Source organism: Asterias amurensis, chromosome 15 (genome assembly GCF_032118995.1).
Source record: "Asterias amurensis chromosome 15, ASM3211899v1".
Classification (NCBI taxonomy): Eukaryota; Metazoa; Echinodermata; class Asteroidea; order Forcipulatida; family Asteriidae; genus Asterias; species Asterias amurensis.
Genome location: NC_092662.1, coordinates 2,252,185 through 2,274,366, shown reverse-complemented (window position 1 = coordinate 2,274,366; position 22,182 = coordinate 2,252,185). Strand labels below are relative to the sequence as shown.

The following is a 22,182-nucleotide window of genomic DNA, read 5'->3' as shown; positions in this document are numbered from 1 at the left end:
GTGTTACTTCTAGATAAATAGACTTGCTTCCTTGACCCTGTTGGTTTAGCAGTGCGTTATATAGCACCTATTTCAAGGTTTCTGGCACCATTCATACGGGAAAAAGGTGATGAAAAAAAACATGGATGCACTAATGACACGGAAAGGTGCACCCTGACGAACAGTTACTTAAAGAAAAACAGCAAACAAGATAAGGTTCAAGTTCAACTGAAAGGGTATTTGAGTTGAACTTCTAAATTTATCTTCCACTTTTTTTAAAACTCCCAAACATTCTGTAAAATGTCACATCCCATAGTTCATCAATCACTGCCAAATTACCAACGGAGCCTACCTGAAGAAAATCTCATTTCCACTGCCACAGGCCAGCCATTTTTTTTTTTTTTTAAGCATCCTGAAAGAAAAAAAATTGACAGCGGGCGCTGAGTGATAAAATCTAATGTTGTTAGTGGAGAGACATTGTTTCTTCCCTGCGGGCGGGAGGGATAATTTCTGGGTCAGTCTTAAGGGAGGTTACACCAATCTTGTAACCTTGGGAAAGTTAATGAGCCAATCAAGAGGACCACCTTGCGGCCATCCTAAAGAGAAGGTGTAATAATTTGATACAGATTGTGCAGCTTTTTCATTCCCCTGTATTTTGCTTTTGAAACGTTATATATATATACACCAACAAAATATGTCACACTAAGGCTGATGTCTCATTTTAAGGTAAAAAATACAAACCCACACAAAGTGTTCATTACGGCCCATGTAAAACAAAACTCAAATAAAACTTGGTTTTGGCATGTGGACACATGGCCTATAAGAACCTTTAGCACAACGGATGACACAAAAAAAACAAATGTAGGTTTCAAAATGGCAAAGAAAATAAAGTAACAAACTTGGGGGACTCGGAACATTTCCCAACCACAACATGGTCAAACTCGAGACTGTTTTTTTTTTTTTTTTTCAAAACTATAAATCAAAGAACATTGCGTCGGTGCCACAACCCCGTCAGTTAGAACATTCCTTTGGGAAAGAAACCAGTTGCAAAAAATGATGAATATCCAGGTGGAAAGTTTACCACAAGGGTGATAAATTATGGAGACATGAGAGAAAGAGAGCTTAAGTGGAGAGGAAGACACAATTTAGGCAGCTATTTACCTGCTGTTAACAAGTTTTCTGGTAAACTACTTTTAAAGACATGAAAATCACCGGAAATAGAAACAATAATAATTATTTTATTAATAATAATAATAATAATAAAAACAACTTCTTATAAATGCATTTTTCGATAACCATATTGGGCCAATATCATTCTTTGAATCTTTCTAAGCTCCCTGGGGAGTGTTCAGCCCTGGGCGACCATCGCAGGTTACTAGTAATGAAGAGTACGCACACGCATAAGCAAAAATTCTCTGCTTATACGGGAAATACGTTGATGTAAGTGCAGATTTTCCTGCTTCCGTAGGTGTCAATTCTTCGCTTCCAGTAAGCATCAGAGCCATGAAATTAAGCCCTGAACAATGGAAGATGCAGACTTTTAAACCGAGTAACATTTTAAGATGATTAATATATGATTGCCAACTTCGATCCACGTAAACTTTCACACGAGAACCCGTCACAATTTTATTTAAGTAGTTACCAACAGTGTTTACATCCTCTCACGGAAAAATCTGCCCTTAATGACGAATTTTAAATAATAGAACATCGTTATCAAAAATCGTGCAGTATCTTAATCGGTTGATTAACAGTTTGACGCCAGTCGCCTAAAATCAACGGAACCGTTGAGAAGTCTCGTCTTTCGACACTTCGTATTCTAACGAGTGTAGCGGGTCAGCTCCCTGAGGGGGGGGGGGGGGGGGAGGGGGTAAACGTGTCAAGGACTAAAACAACTATTAATCATGACAATCAGATAGTGGAAGGAAATGGAGATGAGAATTTACACTTTGGAGTTTTATGATTTTGATAATGTTGTTGATCATGGATTGGTGTACTGGTTTAGTACGTACTGGTTTAGTATGTTTCACTGAATTGAAACATCTGATTTCAGACTCGAAAGATCAAAGTTAATTGTTCTGTCCATTTCTCTAAAAATTAAGCATTTCAGGCTTCAGTTTTCCACTATGAGTACCTTTGTGCCATTAAAGTTGTGTAAATCTGTGAAAAGTTTTTTACCTTGCTTTTAAAAAAGTGATTTCTCAGGTCAAAATTCCAGTTGAACCCAGTTAACTGGGGTCAACTGGTTCAATTGGATAGTGACCAAACTCGTCCATTTTCCATATTAACCAACTGGTTTGGACTAGGTTTAACTGTGTCCAAATAGGTTTAAATTTTAAACCAGTTGGTTTCTGTCCATTTTCCATATTAAACCAACTTGTTTTAACTGTGTTTAACTAGTTTATCAACTGGTTTTCAACTAGTTCCAGTTAAATCCAGTTTAACTAGGTTCAACTGGAATTTTGACCTGCGTTTCTACAGTTTGTAAATCAACAATATTCCTGGGTCTTGCAACCATGAACTTTTCAGGCTTCGGTCATCTTGTCACCACCCAGGGTCGACTCAGGGCACCACCTAAAGTGGGTTGTCAGCAGCCCCCCTATCTGTCCATGCAGGCACTGTGAGGGAGGGTAACGGAGGGGAAACTATCGGGCAAAGGGAAGGTACCCCCTTATCACAGACAGCTTGCTAATGCAATGCTTGCTCTTTGTGTACCCCCTTTTTTTTTAGTATACCCATTTTTTGTCTTCTAAGTATACCCAATTTCCAGCTTTCATTGATTCAGGACCCAATTTCATAAAGCTGTTTTTGTTATAAGCAGAAATGTTTGCTTAGCAAATTTCTTGGCTAAGCAAGAAATTATTGTAGTACCAGTTGCTGCAATGATAACTGTATATGGTTTTTGGGCTGGTAACCTATTTTTGCTAAGTGAAATTTGTTTGTGCTAAGCAATTTTTTTTGTGCTTACAGTCTGTATGACATTGAGCCCTGGGGTGGATTTCACAAAGAGTTAAGACAAGTCTTATCTCAAGTGAGGATGAGTTTACTCTTTCTTACTTTGGACTATCTTTAAGTTTTTAGTATCTCCTAGGACTATACCTAACCTAACTCTTTGTGAAATCGACCCTAGGTTTCTTTGTATCTTAATGGCATGCTCCGGGTTCACTAATTAATTGATCTCATTGGATGAGGTATGTTTATGTTTTTCACAACTGCAACCAGAGAGGTCATAGTTCAATGTTCTGGAAATGAGAGGCCAGTGCCTTGGATTGTTGCTCCAGGCCGCCGTCAACACAGAACTTTTGACCTTTACAACAAAAGTCCAATAACTGACCTTCTATAAGTGCAATGTTCTATTTTGAATAACGAACAATTATAAGCAGTACAATTAGACCAAATGCCAAGAAGCCACAAGTCCCCATTCCTGCATGTCTGCGGCCGGCCGTCAAACTTTTTAAATACCACCATGTTAGTGAAGTTGTCAATTTTGATTAGCGGTTTTAATTGATCTGACATCCCCCCTCTCTTTTGATGGCGATAGCTGGTGAAGTATAGTCTAGCTCCTGAAGTATGATCCATTTTCAGAAAGTCATGATGTGCCGGTATATTGCCGCAAGAAATTGTTGAGGGTGCTTAATGTTAAAAAGGAAGGCATAAGGTTGGGTTGGAGCCTGATAAGAAATATTATTAAAGCATTTTTTTTATCGTTGGTATTTTTTTTCAAAGTGATATACCCCCTCTGAGAATATTTCAGAAAATTGAAGTAATTTTATTTGTTTTGTCTTGCTTTCTGGCAGCAATATTCAAGTATTTAAGAACCAGTCATAATTTACTGTATTGTCGAAAATCTTTGTGGTTTTGGTGATGAAAATTTTTCAGGTTAGCATGAAATTAGATGGGCAGCTTGTGCCATTGATGAGCATTGTTACTTCATTCATTTTCATAGAATAAGCATGAGAAGGTTAGCTTTTTGTGTGCTTACAGTTAGCAGCGTTCAGAAATTGAAACTCATACAGTAAGCCAGAAATCAACCGTTACGCAGCTGTTTGAAATTGGCCCCTGGTCTTAGAAAGTGACCTCAGGTCTTTGACACACAGCTTTCGCAATTAATTACATCGCACATCATTCAACTCATACCACTGCAAATGTTGCACCCAGACATGCCTTCTTAAAAATAAAACCATAGAAATAATTTACGAGAATTTTTCAAAATCGGAAAAGCATTATTTCCTTTTCCATTAGAGGAAAGTGTTTTTAAGTGACTCATTTTTGGATAGAATTCATATGCCAGAAATATTGTTTGACAAGCGATTGGAACACAATAATGAATTTATTCCAGACCTCCCTCGTCAAGAAATCAGTCCTGCACATGAGATCGCCAGGTCAATCATTCAACTGGCAAAACAACCTGGGACGTATTTTTTTAGGGAGATTCGGTAAAAAGATCAATCAATCTGTTGGATTTTTTTTGTCATTTGGGAACAAATGTCTAAAGCCTGGTTTATACTTCCTGAGACTGCTTCGTAAGAAGCGGATTTTCTTGCATTGCAATTGAAAGGGGAGCACAGGCTGATTATTGCGGCCCCCAAAATTGCAGGATGTTCAAGTATGAATTGGGATTATCCGGCATCTTTGTCTGAACGATCCAAAAAATTAAGGACAAAATACACAATATGTCTTATTTCATGGAGGAAAAAAAGCTCCTTCTTATTATATGTTTCCTTTCTTATCAATGATAAGGAACAAATATACTACCAGGAAAAATTCAACTGAGACCCAGTCAAAACAGTGCATTGCATTTGGTCACCAATTCTGCTCCTTTTTTTCGCCTGTTTTTGCTCTGCATTTAATGAAAGGGTTTCTACAAGGTGTTACTTCCACTTTCTGACTCCACGCGACATTTTATGAAGTTCATCATTCACCAATGATTAAGTTTCACAGTCAACAGACGCCACATGTGACATTGTTATCGCACAAGAAATTAAGCATTTTTCCAGTCCATTTAGGAAGGAATCTGTAAATTACACAGCAGGATTCTGAACATTGGCCGACAGTTCACAGCTAGGGTTCATTTTTTTTATTTTTACCGAGGGACCTGGTTTCAACACAGGAGAATGAGTAGTTAATGAGACTTAAAGGCAGGGTAGACTTTTGGTAATTGTCAGAGACTGATATCTCACTGCATCTATTCCAGCGTGCATACAGACGTCAATTTTTGTATTATTTTATGACACAAAATAAAACACAAGTTTGTGTCCTCAAACAAGATGCTTTACTGTAATTGCTTCTCTTCGCCCATTGGAATATAAATTGGATGCCTGTGAGGGTACCCAAACATGCCAACGGTACCTGAATGTAAAAGATTGATATTGTGTTTGAAAAAGTTCTGTTAGCGGCTGTAAACTCCCCGGGGAGCTGACTAGCTTTACAGAAATGTCTTTGGGCCAATTATCTGGGCACTGATGTAAAATGCAAAGTTTACCTCTCCCAAAGGTACAATACGCAAGAACGTTGCCTCTATAATTATGCCTCGTCACCAATGTCATCCCAGGTAGAAGATGATCACGGAAAGGGGGCAATCCTAGGAAGCAGGCGTAATTAGGTGGTTAATTGATCTTGTCAAAGTGCACCGGTGGGTCCCCGCTAAATAGGTTCTCTCCATGTGATTAGGGCTGTGTTTAGGGCCCAGCAAGGCTGGAGGAAGTAGTGGTCACTTCAGAATGGCGACTCGGTTCGACCGTCCTTTTTTTTCTTCGACTGTCCTTTTTTTTCTGGAGCAGGAAAAGGGTCGTAACTCTATAGAAAAGTGGCAATTGTCGGTGACCTGTGCGATACGTTGACAGCAGGTATTAAACAAACCACCAATTTCATTCTAAATAAGTGCTCCGGTCAAGTACTATTCTTGAAGTATGAGAAAATAAAATTTGTTTTTGCGAACTACCTACCATTGCAAAGGACCAGTGGTATAAATGCAAAAAATTACTGGCAAATTTTTCTAAGCGAATAGCTTTTTTTTGTTGCATTTTTGAATTAGATTCTTCAGGCTTGAGAGCTACATGTACAGTAGTTATAAATGAGCCATCCTTGGTTTCAATACCAGATTTTTATAATTATAATAATAGTAATAATACTGTTGCCAAAAGCTCCTTGAACTCCAGGGCAGGGGTTGCCCTTAACTTTTTTCCAGTAAATTGCCAGTGGGACTAGTTAGTTCATTATCGGTGCAACAGTCCTCCAACGATTTCAATGGTACTTTTGTGTGGTACTTAAACCACATACAAACAATCATCAGTTTTCACATAGCTTTTGGAAGGGGCCTTTTTAAGAAAAGTCAATTCGATGTTACACAAAAATTGTGACTGGCAGTTTTTGTTATGCCTTAAGGTTAGCATACGGTCTTTAACTTTTCAGGCTCCCCCCTCCCCTTTCCATAATTGTGCCCCACAGCTGCAGATGTGGTTTGGGGGAAGGGGGGTCACAGGAAAATCGTATAGGTCGGTGCAGGGACGCTGATTTCAGCACATTGACCAAATTAGGAAAAGACACGACTTATTAGGGCTCTTAAACAGTCGGATTTCTTAACATTTACATACTGGATTCAAATATCAGGGGTGAGGTCACAGGAAAATCATAGAGGTTGACGCAGCAGGGACGTTGATTTCATGTTTTCAGCACATGGACCAAATTCCGAAAACACACAAAAAATAGGGTGCTTAAAAAGTAAGATTTCTTAAAAATGACATACTGGGTTCAAATATCAGTCAATTCTGGTGCTTGATATATCTTGACATTATTTCTGTAAGCAATTACCTCAGAGGAAGCTAATGTCGCCATCTATCGTTTGAAATTCCCTCATGTCTCAGAGTGATAATATCAGTTAATAAAAATCTCTTCCCTTCGTAAATTATGTTTTTTAAGAAAGATTTTGGTTTTGGTTGGGTTTGCCCCCCTCGTTAAACCCAAATGGTCGGGGAAGGTGTGAGGGAATGAGTTTGATGAGGAATCTGCTCTGACAACCTAGGTCAATGCTCGTATGAAGAAACATTTCTTCAAAAATAGATTTAAACTAGATTTGACCTTTTTGCAAAGTTGAGAACTTGCTTCCACATTCATTATATGAGAACATGATTAATTAATGAAGCTGCTGAAGAAACATTGCTTATGAGGACACAATGTGCAGACAGAGGACACATTTTATTTTATGAATAATTTAAAAATAAAGTTCTTCACAGTTTGAATTCAACTTATAGCGTCCCTAAAAAGAAATGCAAAAAAAAATCGCTGGATTTAATTAAAAGCCAAATAGGGCCATCTTTGTGAGGAAGTTTTTAAAATATGAATATTAATATTTCACGCAAGTCAGAACTGCGTGTAATGTATATGTATATAATTTTTTCTTGTTTTTCTTTCCAATTTAAATGTTTTCCCCCAACTATTTAAAAAAAAAAAGTTTTCCATAGCTTTGATGCAGTAGTTTCTGCTTAACAGCTTTATAAAATTGAACCTATCAGGCGATTTTCCAAAATTTTACCTCATGGCACATGTTACACACTAATTTGGTGATATCGGTTGCTGGTCTAGCACTTCACAAAAACATTGTCTGCTCATTCTCTCCCGGCTGCGAAAAAAAAGAAAAAAAGAAAATTGAATTAAAAGAGTTTTGGATTGTTTCAGAGGAAGGCTTGACATTTCAGTTTTCATGTAGGTCATTTGACCGACGGATGACGGTATGCGGTTACGAACCCCCCTCAACCAGAAACCTGCCAACGCCCTCTCATGTCCAAAAAATCAGTTATAACCAATTTCCTCAACATATATCAACCGTGTCACAATATTTGGGTTTGATGTGTTTTGAAGAACCTCTGCGAGGAACAACATTGTAATTGATTTACAGAATGACCCAGAATTCTACTGGTAATGTCAAAGGGCAGAGGTCATGTGAATCAAGGTTTCAAATTGGGTTGCTATTCCTAATTGGGTTGATTGGCTAATTACAATATGACTTTTAACAACATAAAGTTGATGCGACTTACAGGCGCTTTTCCTAATTTGGTTGTAAGTGCTCACTATTTTTTAACACACTAAGTTTCATGGGTACATGTAGGTTCATTCACAAAACTATTGCGCCGGTGTCAATGGACATTTTTGGGGTGTTATTTCATGGAAACAAATAGTTGGAACTTCATAATCAGGAATCTTTCAGACTAAAATTAAACAATGATGTTTTACCCTTACCTACCCTGTATGATACCTTTTCAGCATACAAAAACCTCCTTGGTTTTATATCATCACCTTATTTCTTTTTTTAAAGGAACATTACAGAATTGGTTTATGCTAACAAAACAGTTGTTGGCAGTGTAAGCACTTTATGTAATCCACTATATACATAAACTGACACACCTGTTTGAGATTGATCGGCCATCTGGGTCACCAGAGAATAGTGACCGACCAATTACAAATTTTGCATTGCAACGATGCCAAAACAAAAATGAATAAAACGCTCACTGAACGATAAACTCCAAATGCGAAATTAGATTATTTATTTCTCATCGAACATGCTGTTTCAGACTGAAATATTTCAAGGGATGTTTTCTACTACCATTATCATTAGACCGTGTAAGTTTTATGTAAATCTGTGATCTTCACAAGTTTTGTTTCTTACCAATTCTGTAAGTTCCTTTAAGTGCCAAGGAGGACTCTGCTCAGTTGTGGCTGAAACACAGCATCCAGCATGTGTGGACAAGATGAGAAAGAAATATTTTCTTTCACAAAAAACAAACTTTTCAATTTTCATTATTTTTTATATTTATTTATCAGGTGTTGGAGATGTTTACTTCTCATCGATCACTAAGGATGATGAAGGGAGCTACTTCTGCGTAGCAACCAATGACTTCCTCCCCCAGAGTGTTACATCAGCCACTGCTGTGTTATCAGTACGAGGTAAGACAGTGGGGATGCTTGGAAATATTCCAGAGCTTCCAACTATCTCTGATTCTGTAGGATGTTCCCTAAAAGCGACCCATTTCAGTGTCCTAAAAGTTCAAATATTTGCCCAAGAAGATTCAAAGAGATTGCTTTCCTTTTCTTTCTTTTCAAAAGTTTGATCGATGATCCATCTGTGCAAAGTGTTTAGTTTTACAGTTTTTTAATTTTTGTTTATTTTAGTCAAGGCCTCTATTGAGGTTCCACCAGTTGCCAGAGAGGTCATTCTTGGAAACGACCTCACATTGACCTGTGAAGCCAGAGGGGATCCCACCCCTATGATAGTCTGGAAGAAAGATTCGGCAATAATTCAGGCTGGAGGTCGGACAACCATAGGGTGAGTTGAACCTATGTAAAAAGAAAATCACAAATATTTGTCATCACTAGTTTTTTTGTCTCGTTTATCAAATGTGACACCGGATAGTAAACTAATTTATTAAAAATAATATGAGTGATTCACCGGCGTATCTTAAGCATCATTGCGGTTTGGGGTTATCCCCAATCTTTCTCACGAATGCTGCCACCTTGCAAAGGAAACTCCATCGCACAAAATATGATTAAATTTGACAACCGTTCTCCAAAGGCCCACCTGTGATAAAATCATCGACTGATTGAGACGTACTTGTCCGAAATTGCTATCACATGTAAAGTGTAGAGCAAGAGAGTCTAAATAAGTATATTGTTTCAATATGGAACATTTGTTTGATTTAGAGGCAGCATGTGGGATTTGAGATTCCAAATGTTTTGAGTTTTCTTTTTATTCAATAAGTTGATTGAGTGTTGTTTTGATTGAAATGACATTCAGAATTGTGTCCATGTGTGTTTTGATTGAGTAGTACCCTACGGTAAACTGACATCTATGTATTTAGATGGTCCTGACATGCGATCCTGTTCTTTTGGTTTGTTTTCCTTTATTCAGACCCTGAAACAGTTTATGTCGAGAAATAAAATCTTTGAGAAAGTTTAAAGATACATTAAAGGCTAGTGGTGTGTTGGGGGACGGCACACAAGCTCTAGGCTAGCGGAGGTTGGGGGTGGGTGATAAAACTCTATGGGACAGACTTTAACTAAGTTGATGTTCTTGCTGTTAACATTCTGGGCATCAAAACCTTGGTAAGCACAGGAAAATCATTCAGTGCAAAAACTGGTTAGTAGCAAAAATTCCATAAAGGCTACAAGGTTACAACTGGTGGTCCCACTTATTTTTTGTTTACCAAAGAAATTTGCTAACAGTATTTTCTGCTTAACTGGGGCAAGATGCAAACAGTTTTGTTACAGGTAAGCACGTAGTTTGTTTATCCTTCATTAATTGCAAAATGTGTTTTACTTGTAGAAATGCTGGTCAACTACTGCACATTCTTGGGATCATCGGGTTGGACCAGGGGACTTATACATGTGTAGTCTCTAATGCTTATGGGTCAGAGTCGGCATCAGTGTATGTCGATGTTCTTGGTATGTATTTTTTCAAATATGTTTTTTTTTTTAAAGAAGTTTGCCCCAAACAAGGCTAAAGGCCACTTGTGGTAAGGGGCTACAACGAGAAAAATATCTAAGATAAATAATTTGGAGGAATCAATATTCCCTTTTAAACAGTGTGGATTGTGTGATGGAGGGAAGCATGCACCAGGCAAGGAGTTTCCAAAGAGATGCAGTACATGGATTGATCCAACTCAAACTTATTTTGATTTCTGGAGGACGCAGGTTCTCAATGGTTTCTTGTTTTTGTAGCTCATATTTATGATAATATTTTCAAGGTTGAGAAAGGTATGCACTTCAAAAATGTCTCCTCCAGAACTGTTGAACTTTCAGGACTTAATTGGCTGTTTACATAACATTGTTTCTCGACCTACATATATATCAAACACATCATCAATCAGCTCACATACCCACTTCCTCAAGCGGCGATACAATCCTCTTTCTTTTTAGTCCCTCATAACTCCTCCCCCTGATTGGCACACCTATTAAAGGGACACGTTGCCTTGGATCAGGCGAGTTGGTCCATGAAAAGCATTTGAAACCATTTGTTATAAAACGCATATGGTTAGAAGGATGTTTTGAAAGTAGAATATAATGATCCACACAAACATGCAGCGAAATTGTATGGTTTTTATCTTATCTGTTGTTAACTACCACGGAGGAGTCAAGTTTTTGACTCCACACACATGCCATAAAAATAGCCGACCGTGTTAGTTCGCAAAGTGAAAGGAAAACCGTACAATTTCAAGCCATACTTTGAAAACATCTTTCTAACCTTATGCATTTTATAACAAAACTGTTTCAAACGCTTTTTTATGGACCAACTCGACCGATCCAAGGCAATGTGTCCCTTTAAAGAGAGCCCAACAGACCATCAGGAAAGTGTGGTTTTAAAACCGATGATTGAACAGTTGGAGTTGGAGGGGAACTAACCAATCAGTAATAAGTACATGGAAATTAATGATTCTCCTCCCTACGTCAAAAACAGAAATATGGAGAGAAAAAAATAACTTTCAGACGAGACAGGATTTTTAAAATAATTTTTTGGGGTTGTCTCTTTGTTGGCATGGAAGAGAGATTTTGGCTCAATTTATAGAGCCGAATAGCAAAGAAACTTTCTAAGCACAAAAATTGTTATTATTGACAAAAATAGATGACCAGTCAGAATACCATGTAGTTTACCCTTTCTGTGACTGCAGCACCCCACTCATATCTTGCTTAGCAGAGTATTGTGAAGCAATATTTTCTGCTTAAGCAGCTCTATGAAACTGGGCCCTTGGCTAAATTTCATAGATACCTGAAAGAACAAAACTGTGCTAAGCACTGACAAAAATCTTGCTCGGCAGAACCTGGTTCTCAGCCTAAAATGCTCGCAATTCATCAACTCTTTTTTAAACTACAGAAAACCGACACTGGTTTTAATAAAACATCATGGGTTGTCAGCTTCATATGGTTACATGGCCGAGCGGTTTAAGAGCACCGGATTCAAGCTCTGATGTTTGATCAGCAGAGTGTGGGTTAAAGCCCCGGTCGTGACACTTTTGTCCTTTAAGCAAGACAGTTATCCACTATTGCTTCATAAAGTTGAGGAGGTAGTACTTTCTGCTCACTAGCCAGGCTTCAGATGGATGATACCCAAGCCTACATCTGTATATGGACTGACAAGTGGGTAACTCTGTTTCAGCCCAAGGAGTAGGTGGCAATGGCCCCTGGAAAAATAGTTGATTGTAGCCCACACCTTGAAATGGCCTTCAGGCCTTGTGTGTCAGGCGACTTGCATTAAAAAAAAAAATATCATTTTGCAAGAGGTCTACAGGTCATCATAAATTTAAACAAACACTGCCCACAGCAGTTCCTGCACAGAGCGGATATTATGAAATGATTTCTAGCGTAAAAAAAAACTGTCGCTCAAGACCAGTGTGGCCTGTAAGGCAATGCAGGTTCTAGAGTTGTGTTCTTGTTGGACTTTTTTTCCCTGCTGCCACGTGAAAATTTTTTGTGACTGGCTTTGGTGTAATTCTACCATGCGTTCTCACTTGGACTTGTATAAATAATTAGTTAGCGTGGTTGCGGTAGGTTGACAGGGCGGAGCTGTTCCCATTGGACTTTTTAGCGGCTCGGTTAAGTTGCATTGGCTGCGCGGAAGTCCGTGCGATCTCTTTTGGCCTGTTAGTTTTACATCATGGTCGCAGTAAGTTGACAGGGAGATCAGTTTACCATGCGTCCCTATTGGATTTAATTTTGTCATTCTAAAGAAAAGTTGTCACACTTAAAAAAAATGGAATCACAGCTTAAGTTTATGAGCTTGGTTCTTATTGTCCAACACTTGAGGATTAGAGTAAAAATTAATAATTCCATGACTATGGTTTGTCCTAACCATTTTGAATTGAATCCAGATGGGAAAATGGTCAAGAGCTTCAAAGGCTTACCCGAGACACTCTCAGTTTATTATGTGGTCAGGTGTGGGTTTAAGTATTTATACCTTTGGCTTTTTTGTGACTGTACAGTGACACATGCTTGGTCAGTTAAAGCCATTGGACCCTTTCGGTACAGAAAAAAAAAAAAAAAAAAGTTCACAGATTTACAAATAATTTACAGGGTTTACAGAAGGTAATGGTGAAAGACTTCTCTTGAAATATTAGTCCATGAAATGCTTTACTTTTTGAGAAAACGGTAAAACAATATAAATTCTCGTTAGCGAGAATTATGGATTTGTTATAAACACATGTCATTACATGGGGAAACGCGCGAAAACAGGAGTGGGTTTTCCCGTTATTTTCTCCCGACTCCGATGTCCGATTGAGCCTAAATTTCCACAGGATTGTTATTTTATATATAAGTTGTGATACACGAAGTGTGGGGCTTGGACAATACTGTTTACCGAAAGTGTATAATGGCTTTAAAGCTGTTTGCCGCACGCCTTTATACACCTTAGATGGTTATTTTGAAAGGGATAGTATGTCCTTGCCAGCTGTAAAATAGTTTGCATCAGAGTGTCATGGCCGAGTGGTTAAGAGCATCGAATTCAAGTTCTGGTGCGTTTTCACCCGAGTGTGGGTTCGAATCCCGGTCGTGACACTTGTGTCCTTGAGCAAGATACTTTACTATAATTGCTTCTCTTCACCCAGGGGTATAAATGGGTACCTGCGAGGGTAGAGGTTGATATTGTGAATGAAAAAGCCTTTGGAGCGATATAAACTGTTGCCCAGGTTGTATACTCCCAAGGGAGCTGAGAAACATTAAAAAGGGATGTTATTGGCCCTATGACCAGGGCACTAATGTAAAGCGCTTAGAGAATTAAGTGTTAATTATTAGGCGCTATATAAATCGAAAGTTATTATTATATCATTATATAAATGGGTTTTGATTTTTTTTTTTTAAGCAATATTTTCTGCATATAAGCAGCTCAATTTTATATACCAACATAAGTCTAATTTCATCAAAAAAATAATATTCAAGATGAGACGTTAATGTCAGCTTCAGGTGTGGACCACTCAAAGTAAAACTTCTTGAGAATATTAGGCTGCCTTCACCCTCTTGGAACTCGACAACCATTTCCAATTTTTAAAACCGGTCTTAAAATTTGCGCTTCGTGACCCAAAAGTGATTTCGGATCCCACTTATCTATGCCCCCCCTGTACGATAACACATCACACCCCTAATCCGCTGGCAGCGGGAAGCAATCAATTAAGCGTAAATCATCCATAGAGGAAGTGCTTACAGCGAAACAATTTCCATGAGGCATACCAATGGAATTGCGAGAGGTGAACACGAGGGGGGCTTGATAGAGGGTACCATGTAAGTGACTAAACTTTTACCACGGCCGAAAAACCTCTGTCGTCACAGAATCACAGCGATGACTTTAAAATGGGGGCAAGGGAGGGAAGCGTGATTCATAATTTAATTGCAGGCCGTTTAGGAGCTCGTGTGCCGATGTAGTTCTGGAGCATTTTTGTTACATTACGGTTGCTGCTGATTTTGTTACCTTGCCGCGCCATGGGAGGCAATCAGCTGTGGATTATCTATGTTGTAATTGCTGTATCTGGGGCGATGAGCGGTAAGAAATAATGAACGGTTGGAGGTGATTAATTTTCATCAGACGATCAAACGTTTTTTTTTTTGTAAGGGGAACGGTGTGGCTTTTTTTAAATGTATTGATGTCAAATTGAATGCTATTGAGATTTCAATCATGCTGCCTTCAATTTTGCTCATAATGTTTTAAAAATATATACATGTATTCATTAAGGGCTCAGGCCTTGAATTCTGTTCATGAAGGAGAATATCAATTTTTGACAGGCACGCTTTGGGACATGAAAACTGTTATCCTTTCACATATAATCATTGGAAGTGAAAAGACTCTCAAAATGCTTTGACACACTATCGAAAGCGGTTCTAACAAAAAGTTTTTATTGTCATAAAGTGATTTGCAAATGTATACTTTCCTGTTAAATTAATAATTTGTTCTTTTTTTTTGCCCTCCCCTCATTTTTTTTTATACTTTTGCAGTTTCTCCGCAAATCACGACAGGTCCAGGTGATCTCCGTGTGGGTCTCGGCTCCTCCATACTCCTCCCCTGCATCGTCATCGGTGACCCCGTCCCAGACGTCACATGGTACAAAGACAATACTCTCCTAACCTTTGACCCCAGTGACATCCACTTCCAGCTGACCAATCAGGGACTGACAATTAACGAGGCTAGGGTTAGCGACGGCGGGAGCTTCCGTTGCCAAGCGACCAACAAAGCTGGGCTGAGCGAGAGCTCTGGAACATTGATCATAGAGAGTAAGTCACAATCTTTGCTTTTTATCATTTCCCTAAGTTATCATAACCTGATGGTATGTAAAGTATTAAAGTCAGTGGACACTATTGGTAACTGTCAAAGACTAGCCTTCACATGTTGGTGTATCTCAACATATGCATAAAATAACAAACCTGTGAAAATTTGAGCTCAATCGGTCGTTGAACTTGCGAGATAATAATGAAAGAAAAAACACCCTTGTCACACGAAGTTGTGTGCGTTTAGATGGTTGATTTCGAGACCTCAAGTTCTAAATCTGAGGTCTCGAAATCAAATTCGTGGAAAATTACTTTTTTCTTGAAAACCATGGCACTTCAGAGGGAGTCGTTTCTCACAACGTTTTATACCATTAACCTCTCCCCATTACTCGTCACCAAGAAAGGTTATATGCTAATAATTGCTTTGAGTAATTACCAATAGTGTCCACTGCCTTTAAGACTCTTGCATTGTTACATTTGTATGATTCTGTATTTAATTTCGGTGTGTGTGAATAAAGGCTGTGATTACTTTACCCCAGGTTTGCCCCTGGGAAATGGGCATAACCCAGGTAATAGCCACCCCTGCTCTGGATTTGGGGTAAGCGAAAAAAACACCTGGGGTATTCTTAAAAATGTGTAGCCGAAACCTTGTGGAAGAAGGCACCATTGACAGGGACAATGTTAAAGTGCGCCAGGGTAACAATGGGATAACAAGATTCCCGGAGCCTCCTCAGGGATAAGAGAATGTGAAAAGGGATTTAAAACACACGTAAAAATCGTGCGTGGGGTGAACCTTCCGATCAACCAAATAAAACAATTTCAGGAGGTCAATTACATTATGAAAGTTTCCTTTCATGAAAACCATGGCGGACCCTTACAAGGTTGAGATGTTTTTCTCTAACCTTACTCCCTGGAGTCTCGTTAGTTAGTACATAACAATTAGCAAAGTCATTGAGTATGTCCTCCGCTCTGCCTTCAAGAACTTATTTCTCCTTAAAGGTACAAGAGTCGATTTTAGAAAGATAGAGTCCTAACTTAGGACTAGTGCCTTTAAATGTATAGGGGTCGATTTCACAAAGAGTTAGGACTAGTCCTAAAAGGTGTTAAAAAACCTATGGCTTGTCCTAAGTTAGAACGAGTAAATTATCCTAACTCGGGATAATACTAGTCTTAACTCTTTGTGAAACCCACCCCTGCACCGTCATGTGTGCTCCAACATACATGTGTCATTCATTACGTCACGGCGAAAGTACGACATGTGCTTCTCAGGTTTTGTTTCTCCAGGTGTCCCGTGCTTCTTACAAATCAATCCGAGACATTCAGTCTCTCTCTCTCTCTCTCTTTTTCCTCGGTGAATAATTGTTTTTTTTTAAAGACCTATTTGGCCACCAACTGATGTTTTGCAAGCTGCTCCACATGGTCAAGGACCAGTTTTATGGCTCTGCTTTTTGGCGATAAAGATATTCTTACAGTATGCAAATACATAACACGGTTTGAGGTTGGGCTGTCGGTATTATTAGCTCCCTGAGGTGTTGGAAGTTCACTGGGCGAAGCCGAGGGAACTGCTTTAGGCCTGATACTTCATTGAGGCAATGAAGGCAATTACCTCTGTACCCTCTGGTCATTGCCTTGGTGCCCTTGAAATGCTCCATAGAAATTTATAGTTTCTTCATAGGGTGCCCTTTACCAAGGGGAAATGCGTTGGTGCCCTTTTAAAAACGAAGCATACAGGCCTGCTAGTTTAAAAAAAATTCCTATACCAAGGATAGCTTATATTGACTGTCCACTCAAAATAAATCATGTTGTGTTTCTTTTACTACATCTCTATTTTGGCTCCATTGAGCTGGGGAAAACAATACATGTAGCACCCCCTCAAGAGTCCTCTTTCCCATTCTGAAAAGTGTGTGGCCGTGCGATCTTTATTTTTTGTTATAAAACTTTTTTCTGTAGCCATTTAGCTTGGGCAATTCATGTTTACGCATTTATGCAGGTGCAATATACTTCTCTCGTGCCACAGTTCCTTGGGGAGGGACATTTTGAAGTAATAGAAGTTTTCTTTAATCCCACTTTAGTAAATTTGTCTTTGTTCGACCCAAAATCATTTCAAAATTTACCTAGTCAGTTTCCCTTGTGGTAACTTGTTTCGTAATTGACTCTATAACTTTAATCTTAACTTTTTATTGAATATAGATTTTTTGGGGTTTGTTTTGTTTGGGGGGGGGGCTTTTAGTGACAGCACAGATAACACAATCAAAAGATAATTCTATTATTCACCAATCATTGTACAATTGAATTCAACCAGAAAAAGAAAAAAAAACAGAAGGGGAAATATCTGTCGAAACCAGCAGGCTTTTGATGAGTCCAAGGAAGGGCAAACTAAGGGGGCTTCGTACGTGCAGAACGACCCGGAAAACCACTAACCTGAAACAATCTCGTAACAGTGCCTCCTCCAACATAAATTGATCTTTCTCTAAGTGTAAGGGTACCTAGGATTAAATGATCCTCATACCCGGCTTCATGTGCACCGGGATAAATTACTAACAAGGCCAGGAAAGATAACGTTTTAAGTCTACGTCAAACGCTGACTCATCAGAAGCTGTTCCATCCAAGGCAAATAGTGTCTCTAGTTATGTGACGTAAAGTTTGGCTGGGTGCTAACTATTTGGTTAATAAAATTCTCTTTGATCTACTTCTCTAGCGCTGCTGATATTATGCCCAAAGATTCCTTAACATTATCGGTAAAATTATCAAGAACCAGGCCTCGGCGAATTTAAACCACTAGTTGAAAACCTTTTCACAACACATTGATTCCCTTATTGTTACTACATTTCAATGTTGAAGTGTGTAATCATTTTTTATATTAAACTTCCCAAGTAACAATTTGGCAGACACTTTTTTTTCTTTCTGCCTTTAAGCTAAACTTGGACCTAAATGAATGACTTAAAAATGCATATCCATGGCAACAAGTAAGCTTGAAATACACATGCACTTTTTTGTTCTATATAGTGAGCGCAATAGTTTGCTTACCAATTAATTGCTTGTACTTCGCTCTTGAAGGGGCACAGCAATTTTCCTCTAGTAAGGGGCACTCCTATGAGGAAAATCTAAATTTGCATATATGGAACTTTGCATAGGGCACCACATCAAAAGCACAGGGCACCATGGCAATTGCTTTGGGGTACCTTATTTTGAGGCCTGCAAAGGCTATGATAATGGAGGAACATTAAAGACACTCTTTTCCGTTTCCGTGTTTAATAAAGGTTCATAAAGGTTGTTTGTTAGGTCATCCATCACAGTTAAATAGGGCGGCCGTCCCGGTCCAGCCCACCGGGGCAACATCTACAGTCTAATTAAATACTATCGGGCGGAACTAAAGGCGGTGCCCCTTTCATGTCTCGTTAGCGTGTACAGGGTTGTCGTTATGCGTCTTGATTAACCTTCTATTTGGACGTGTTCGAAAGGTGTTACCTTATGGAGATTACTGTATAATCCATCTTTGTTTATCTTTGAACACCTGCAAGTAGGAGGGGCCTTTGGTGTTGTCATAGCTTTTTATAAACAGGGAATAAACAAACCTTTTATAGCATTTGGGATTTTGTACATCGGTGAAAAGGAAAACAAAACCAAACTGCTTTGATAATACTGGTGGTTGTTGAGTGATGTACATAGGGCATGCGCACAGAAGTTAAAGTGCGAAAGACTCTAGTCATGTCATTGCAATGCGACCGGCTACTTACGTACTTTTCTGATAACTGGTCATCTCTGCACTGAGCAATGAAAACGGCTAATGATAACCAGCGATGCGACCATGCCCAGTAGTTTGGTCCCACTATCGTTGATTAGCCAGATTTTTGGCTAACTTATTCAAACTATGGTCGATAATATTTCTTGCAAAAACTCGGCCAAGCCAAAATGATCAAGGGTATGCAGTCAATCAACTCCATAAAATATAAGCTCCCGTCTCTTTGACCCTTTAAGCTTAATGCTTATCAATTAAAATGGAAGAAGTTAATTTGACCAAAGAGTAAACAGAAAGTGAGTCAAGCCGCTCGACCTCCAGTGGTCATGGTCATATTGTGCCATGGGGGTTGATAAATTAAGTCAGGAAATCTATCTGCTTTCAATCAAGCATTTAATTAAGATGATTTATAGCAAACATTTGTTTTGTCCTGTCCGAATGGATTAGAATCTAGTATGGATTTTATCTGAGAGAAATCACCCATAGAGACGTATCAGGGATTTGTTTCCTAAAGCTGTTGAAATTTCATGGAGGGTTCGACACCAACTTTGTACACCCAGACCCACCCCCTTGCCAACTTGCCTCGGAGTTTGAGATGCTTCTGGCTGTGTGTGTGTGTGTTGCGCTTTAAAGCCTGTAAAATCCTAGACTGCTAAGCCCTTTTCACACTCCCGCGTTATTAGCTAACTGTGTAAAATGTCTTTTACACGGATTAAAACTGACCAACAGATTCCTTTTACACTTCAATATCCAACCCAGAGAAGATTTAACCCAGTTCTATGCTAACATAGATACTAGTTGGTTAACCTTAGTCCCGGGTAGGGTTAAACTTTACCCTGATTAAGCCAGTCTTGAGTTTGCTAACTCAAGAGCGTTGCATGTGGATGGAAATTTGTTGACCCTTCTAAACGATACATAGTGAAAATTGCCTGTACTCTGAAAGAACAGAGGGCGCACTAATGCTAAACTTTCAGATTGAAGCAGAAATACAAATTAAACTTGTGCTCGTTCATTGAACCAACAACTCATTGAGTTGTCTTTCAAATACTTCCAACTTGCTCATCCCAACCATACAAACAATCAAGAAGCAGTTTACAGTCAATGGAAATGGAGAATACACCAATTGCTTGTTTGTGATTATTCATAATTTACCGACACCAGACAATTTCACCCCAGGGACACACAAGGACAGGACAACTTGATTATAATTTCTCTGACTCACATTTAAAATACAAAATGAATTAGGTCGATATCCCAGCCCCCTCCTCATTCTATCCTCCTTCCCCCGCCCCCCTTGTAGTGGACCACTTTAAAAAAGTCGCAGTCAATTGCTTCAAATTACGGCTGACTTTTCACAGTCCTTGCAAACCACAATAGACAAAATAACAAGTCAAAGTGATTTACCTACAAGGCTGCCTCCACGATTGGAAACTATATTGCCCGTCAGAATGAGCAGAAGTTAACGTAAGTTGGTCTTCTTCGCTTAGTCACTGTGTTTGTCTTGAGGGTGTATAGAGGCCGAAGCCTAACCATAACTTGTTGTGGTGGTGTTTTGGGGAGGAAAACGTTTTAAGGGGACTTTCTTCAAATAAAACTTGTGAAAAGATCAATCAAATGTGAAAAGTATTGTAATAAATACTCTTGTCCACTTGAACTGCTGGATAGTGATCTCACTAAAGATTCTATGTTCCCCACCCTTTCTTCTAATTTTTTCCGGCAGTTTTCCAGTTTTATTGTTGCAATGTTGATACTGGCGAGTGATTTCTCAGAATATTTTTTCATGATTTTTGGATTTTCTCAAATATTCTTTGGCCATCAAATTTTCTTGAAATAGGTAAAGTAATCACCAAATCTTTTTTGTGAAGTGGTGGTTCTAAGAAGAACCGGTGGTTGACTCAATGCCTCCTTAAGATGGTCAGAGCATACTGATCAAAACGCTGAGTTTTCAATCCCTGGTTCTTTTCAGAACCACCACTCCTCAAAAAGAGATTTACAAATGGTGCTACCGAAAAACCTCACCAAATTTCTCCGAATGGCTAATTGATACACCACCTGTCCTTTAAAGAAACACGTTGCCTTGGGTCGGTCGAGTTGGGCTTTGAAAAGCGTATGTAACCGTTTGTTATAGAATGCATATAATTAGAAAGATATTTTAAAAGTAGAATATAATGATCCACACAAGTATCACTCGAAATTGCGTGGTTTTCATTTTACCTCGTCGACAAACACAGTCGGCCATTAATGGGAGTCAATTTTTGACTCCCATAAATGGCCGACCGTGTTAGTTCGCAAAGTAAAAGGAAGAACACGCAATTTAGAGGCAAATGTGTGTGGATCATTGTATTCTACCTTTTAATCATCTTTCTAACCTTATGCATTTTATAACAAATGGTTACAAACGCTTTTCAAAGACCAACTCGACCGATCCAAGGCAACGTGTTCCTTTAATCTCGGTGAAACATGGAACAGGAACTGGGTGAGACTCCCTGTCGGAACTCTTCCCGGTACATCATTAAGAGATAACTGATGGTTCTTCTTTTAACGTCCGATTATCCCTCGTTATCCCTCCTCATTGATAAATCACAACCGGAGGTTTTTCTTTTTAACGAGAGAGACTTAAAGTGTATCCCGGATGTTCCTTGTAGATGTTACAATGAATCAGCTGTTTTAATTAAAGAGAAAACACAACATTTGTTTGCCTCCTAGAACCCCTCTGGCATGTCTGAGTTCCAAAAGGTTAGGGTTAAATTTAACTGCCTGCTTTTGAGCTAGTGGGTTCAGTTTAAAGACACTGGACACTATTGGTAGTTGTCAAAGACTAGTCTTCACAGTTGGTGTATCTCAACATATGCATAAAATAACAAACCTGTGAAAATTTGAGCTCAATCGGTCGTCGAATTTGCGAGATAATAATGAAAGAAAAAACACCCTTGTCACACGAAGTTGTGTGCTTTCTGATGCTTGATTTCGAGACCTCAAATTCTAAACTTGAGGTTCCGAAATCAAATTCATGGAAAACTACTTCTTTCTCGAAGACTACTTCACTTCAGAGGGAACCACTGCCTTTAAGACATAGTATTACAGATGGTTCTAAAAGAAGGAAGAATTAGGGACAAAGAGCAAATTCTAACTAAAAGCAGTAACCCACAGGCCTTGACTTTCATCTTTGAGAGGGCAAGGCCATTTTCATTTTGAAAAGAGCACTTGCATAATTTGTAAAGTCTATGGGAAAC

The 22,182-nt window shown here is 38.9% G+C and overlaps 1 protein-coding gene across 4 annotated transcripts in view; it reads left to right on the top strand.

Moving 5' to 3' along the window:
* LOC139947890 (contactin-6-like) overlaps positions 1-22,182 on the top strand; it is a 113,055-nt gene that overhangs the window by 32,760 nt on the left and 58,113 nt on the right. For all 4 annotated transcript variants that reach the window (XM_071945730.1, XM_071945727.1, XM_071945731.1 and 1 more), the window contains exons 9-12: positions 8,794-8,916; positions 9,142-9,295; positions 10,292-10,410; positions 14,941-15,216. In XM_071945730.1, the coding sequence (XP_071801831.1) occupies positions 8,794-8,916; positions 9,142-9,295; positions 10,292-10,410; positions 14,941-15,216 (672 nt within the window). The remainder of the gene's footprint in view (positions 1-8,793; positions 8,917-9,141; positions 9,296-10,291; positions 10,411-14,940; positions 15,217-22,182) is intronic.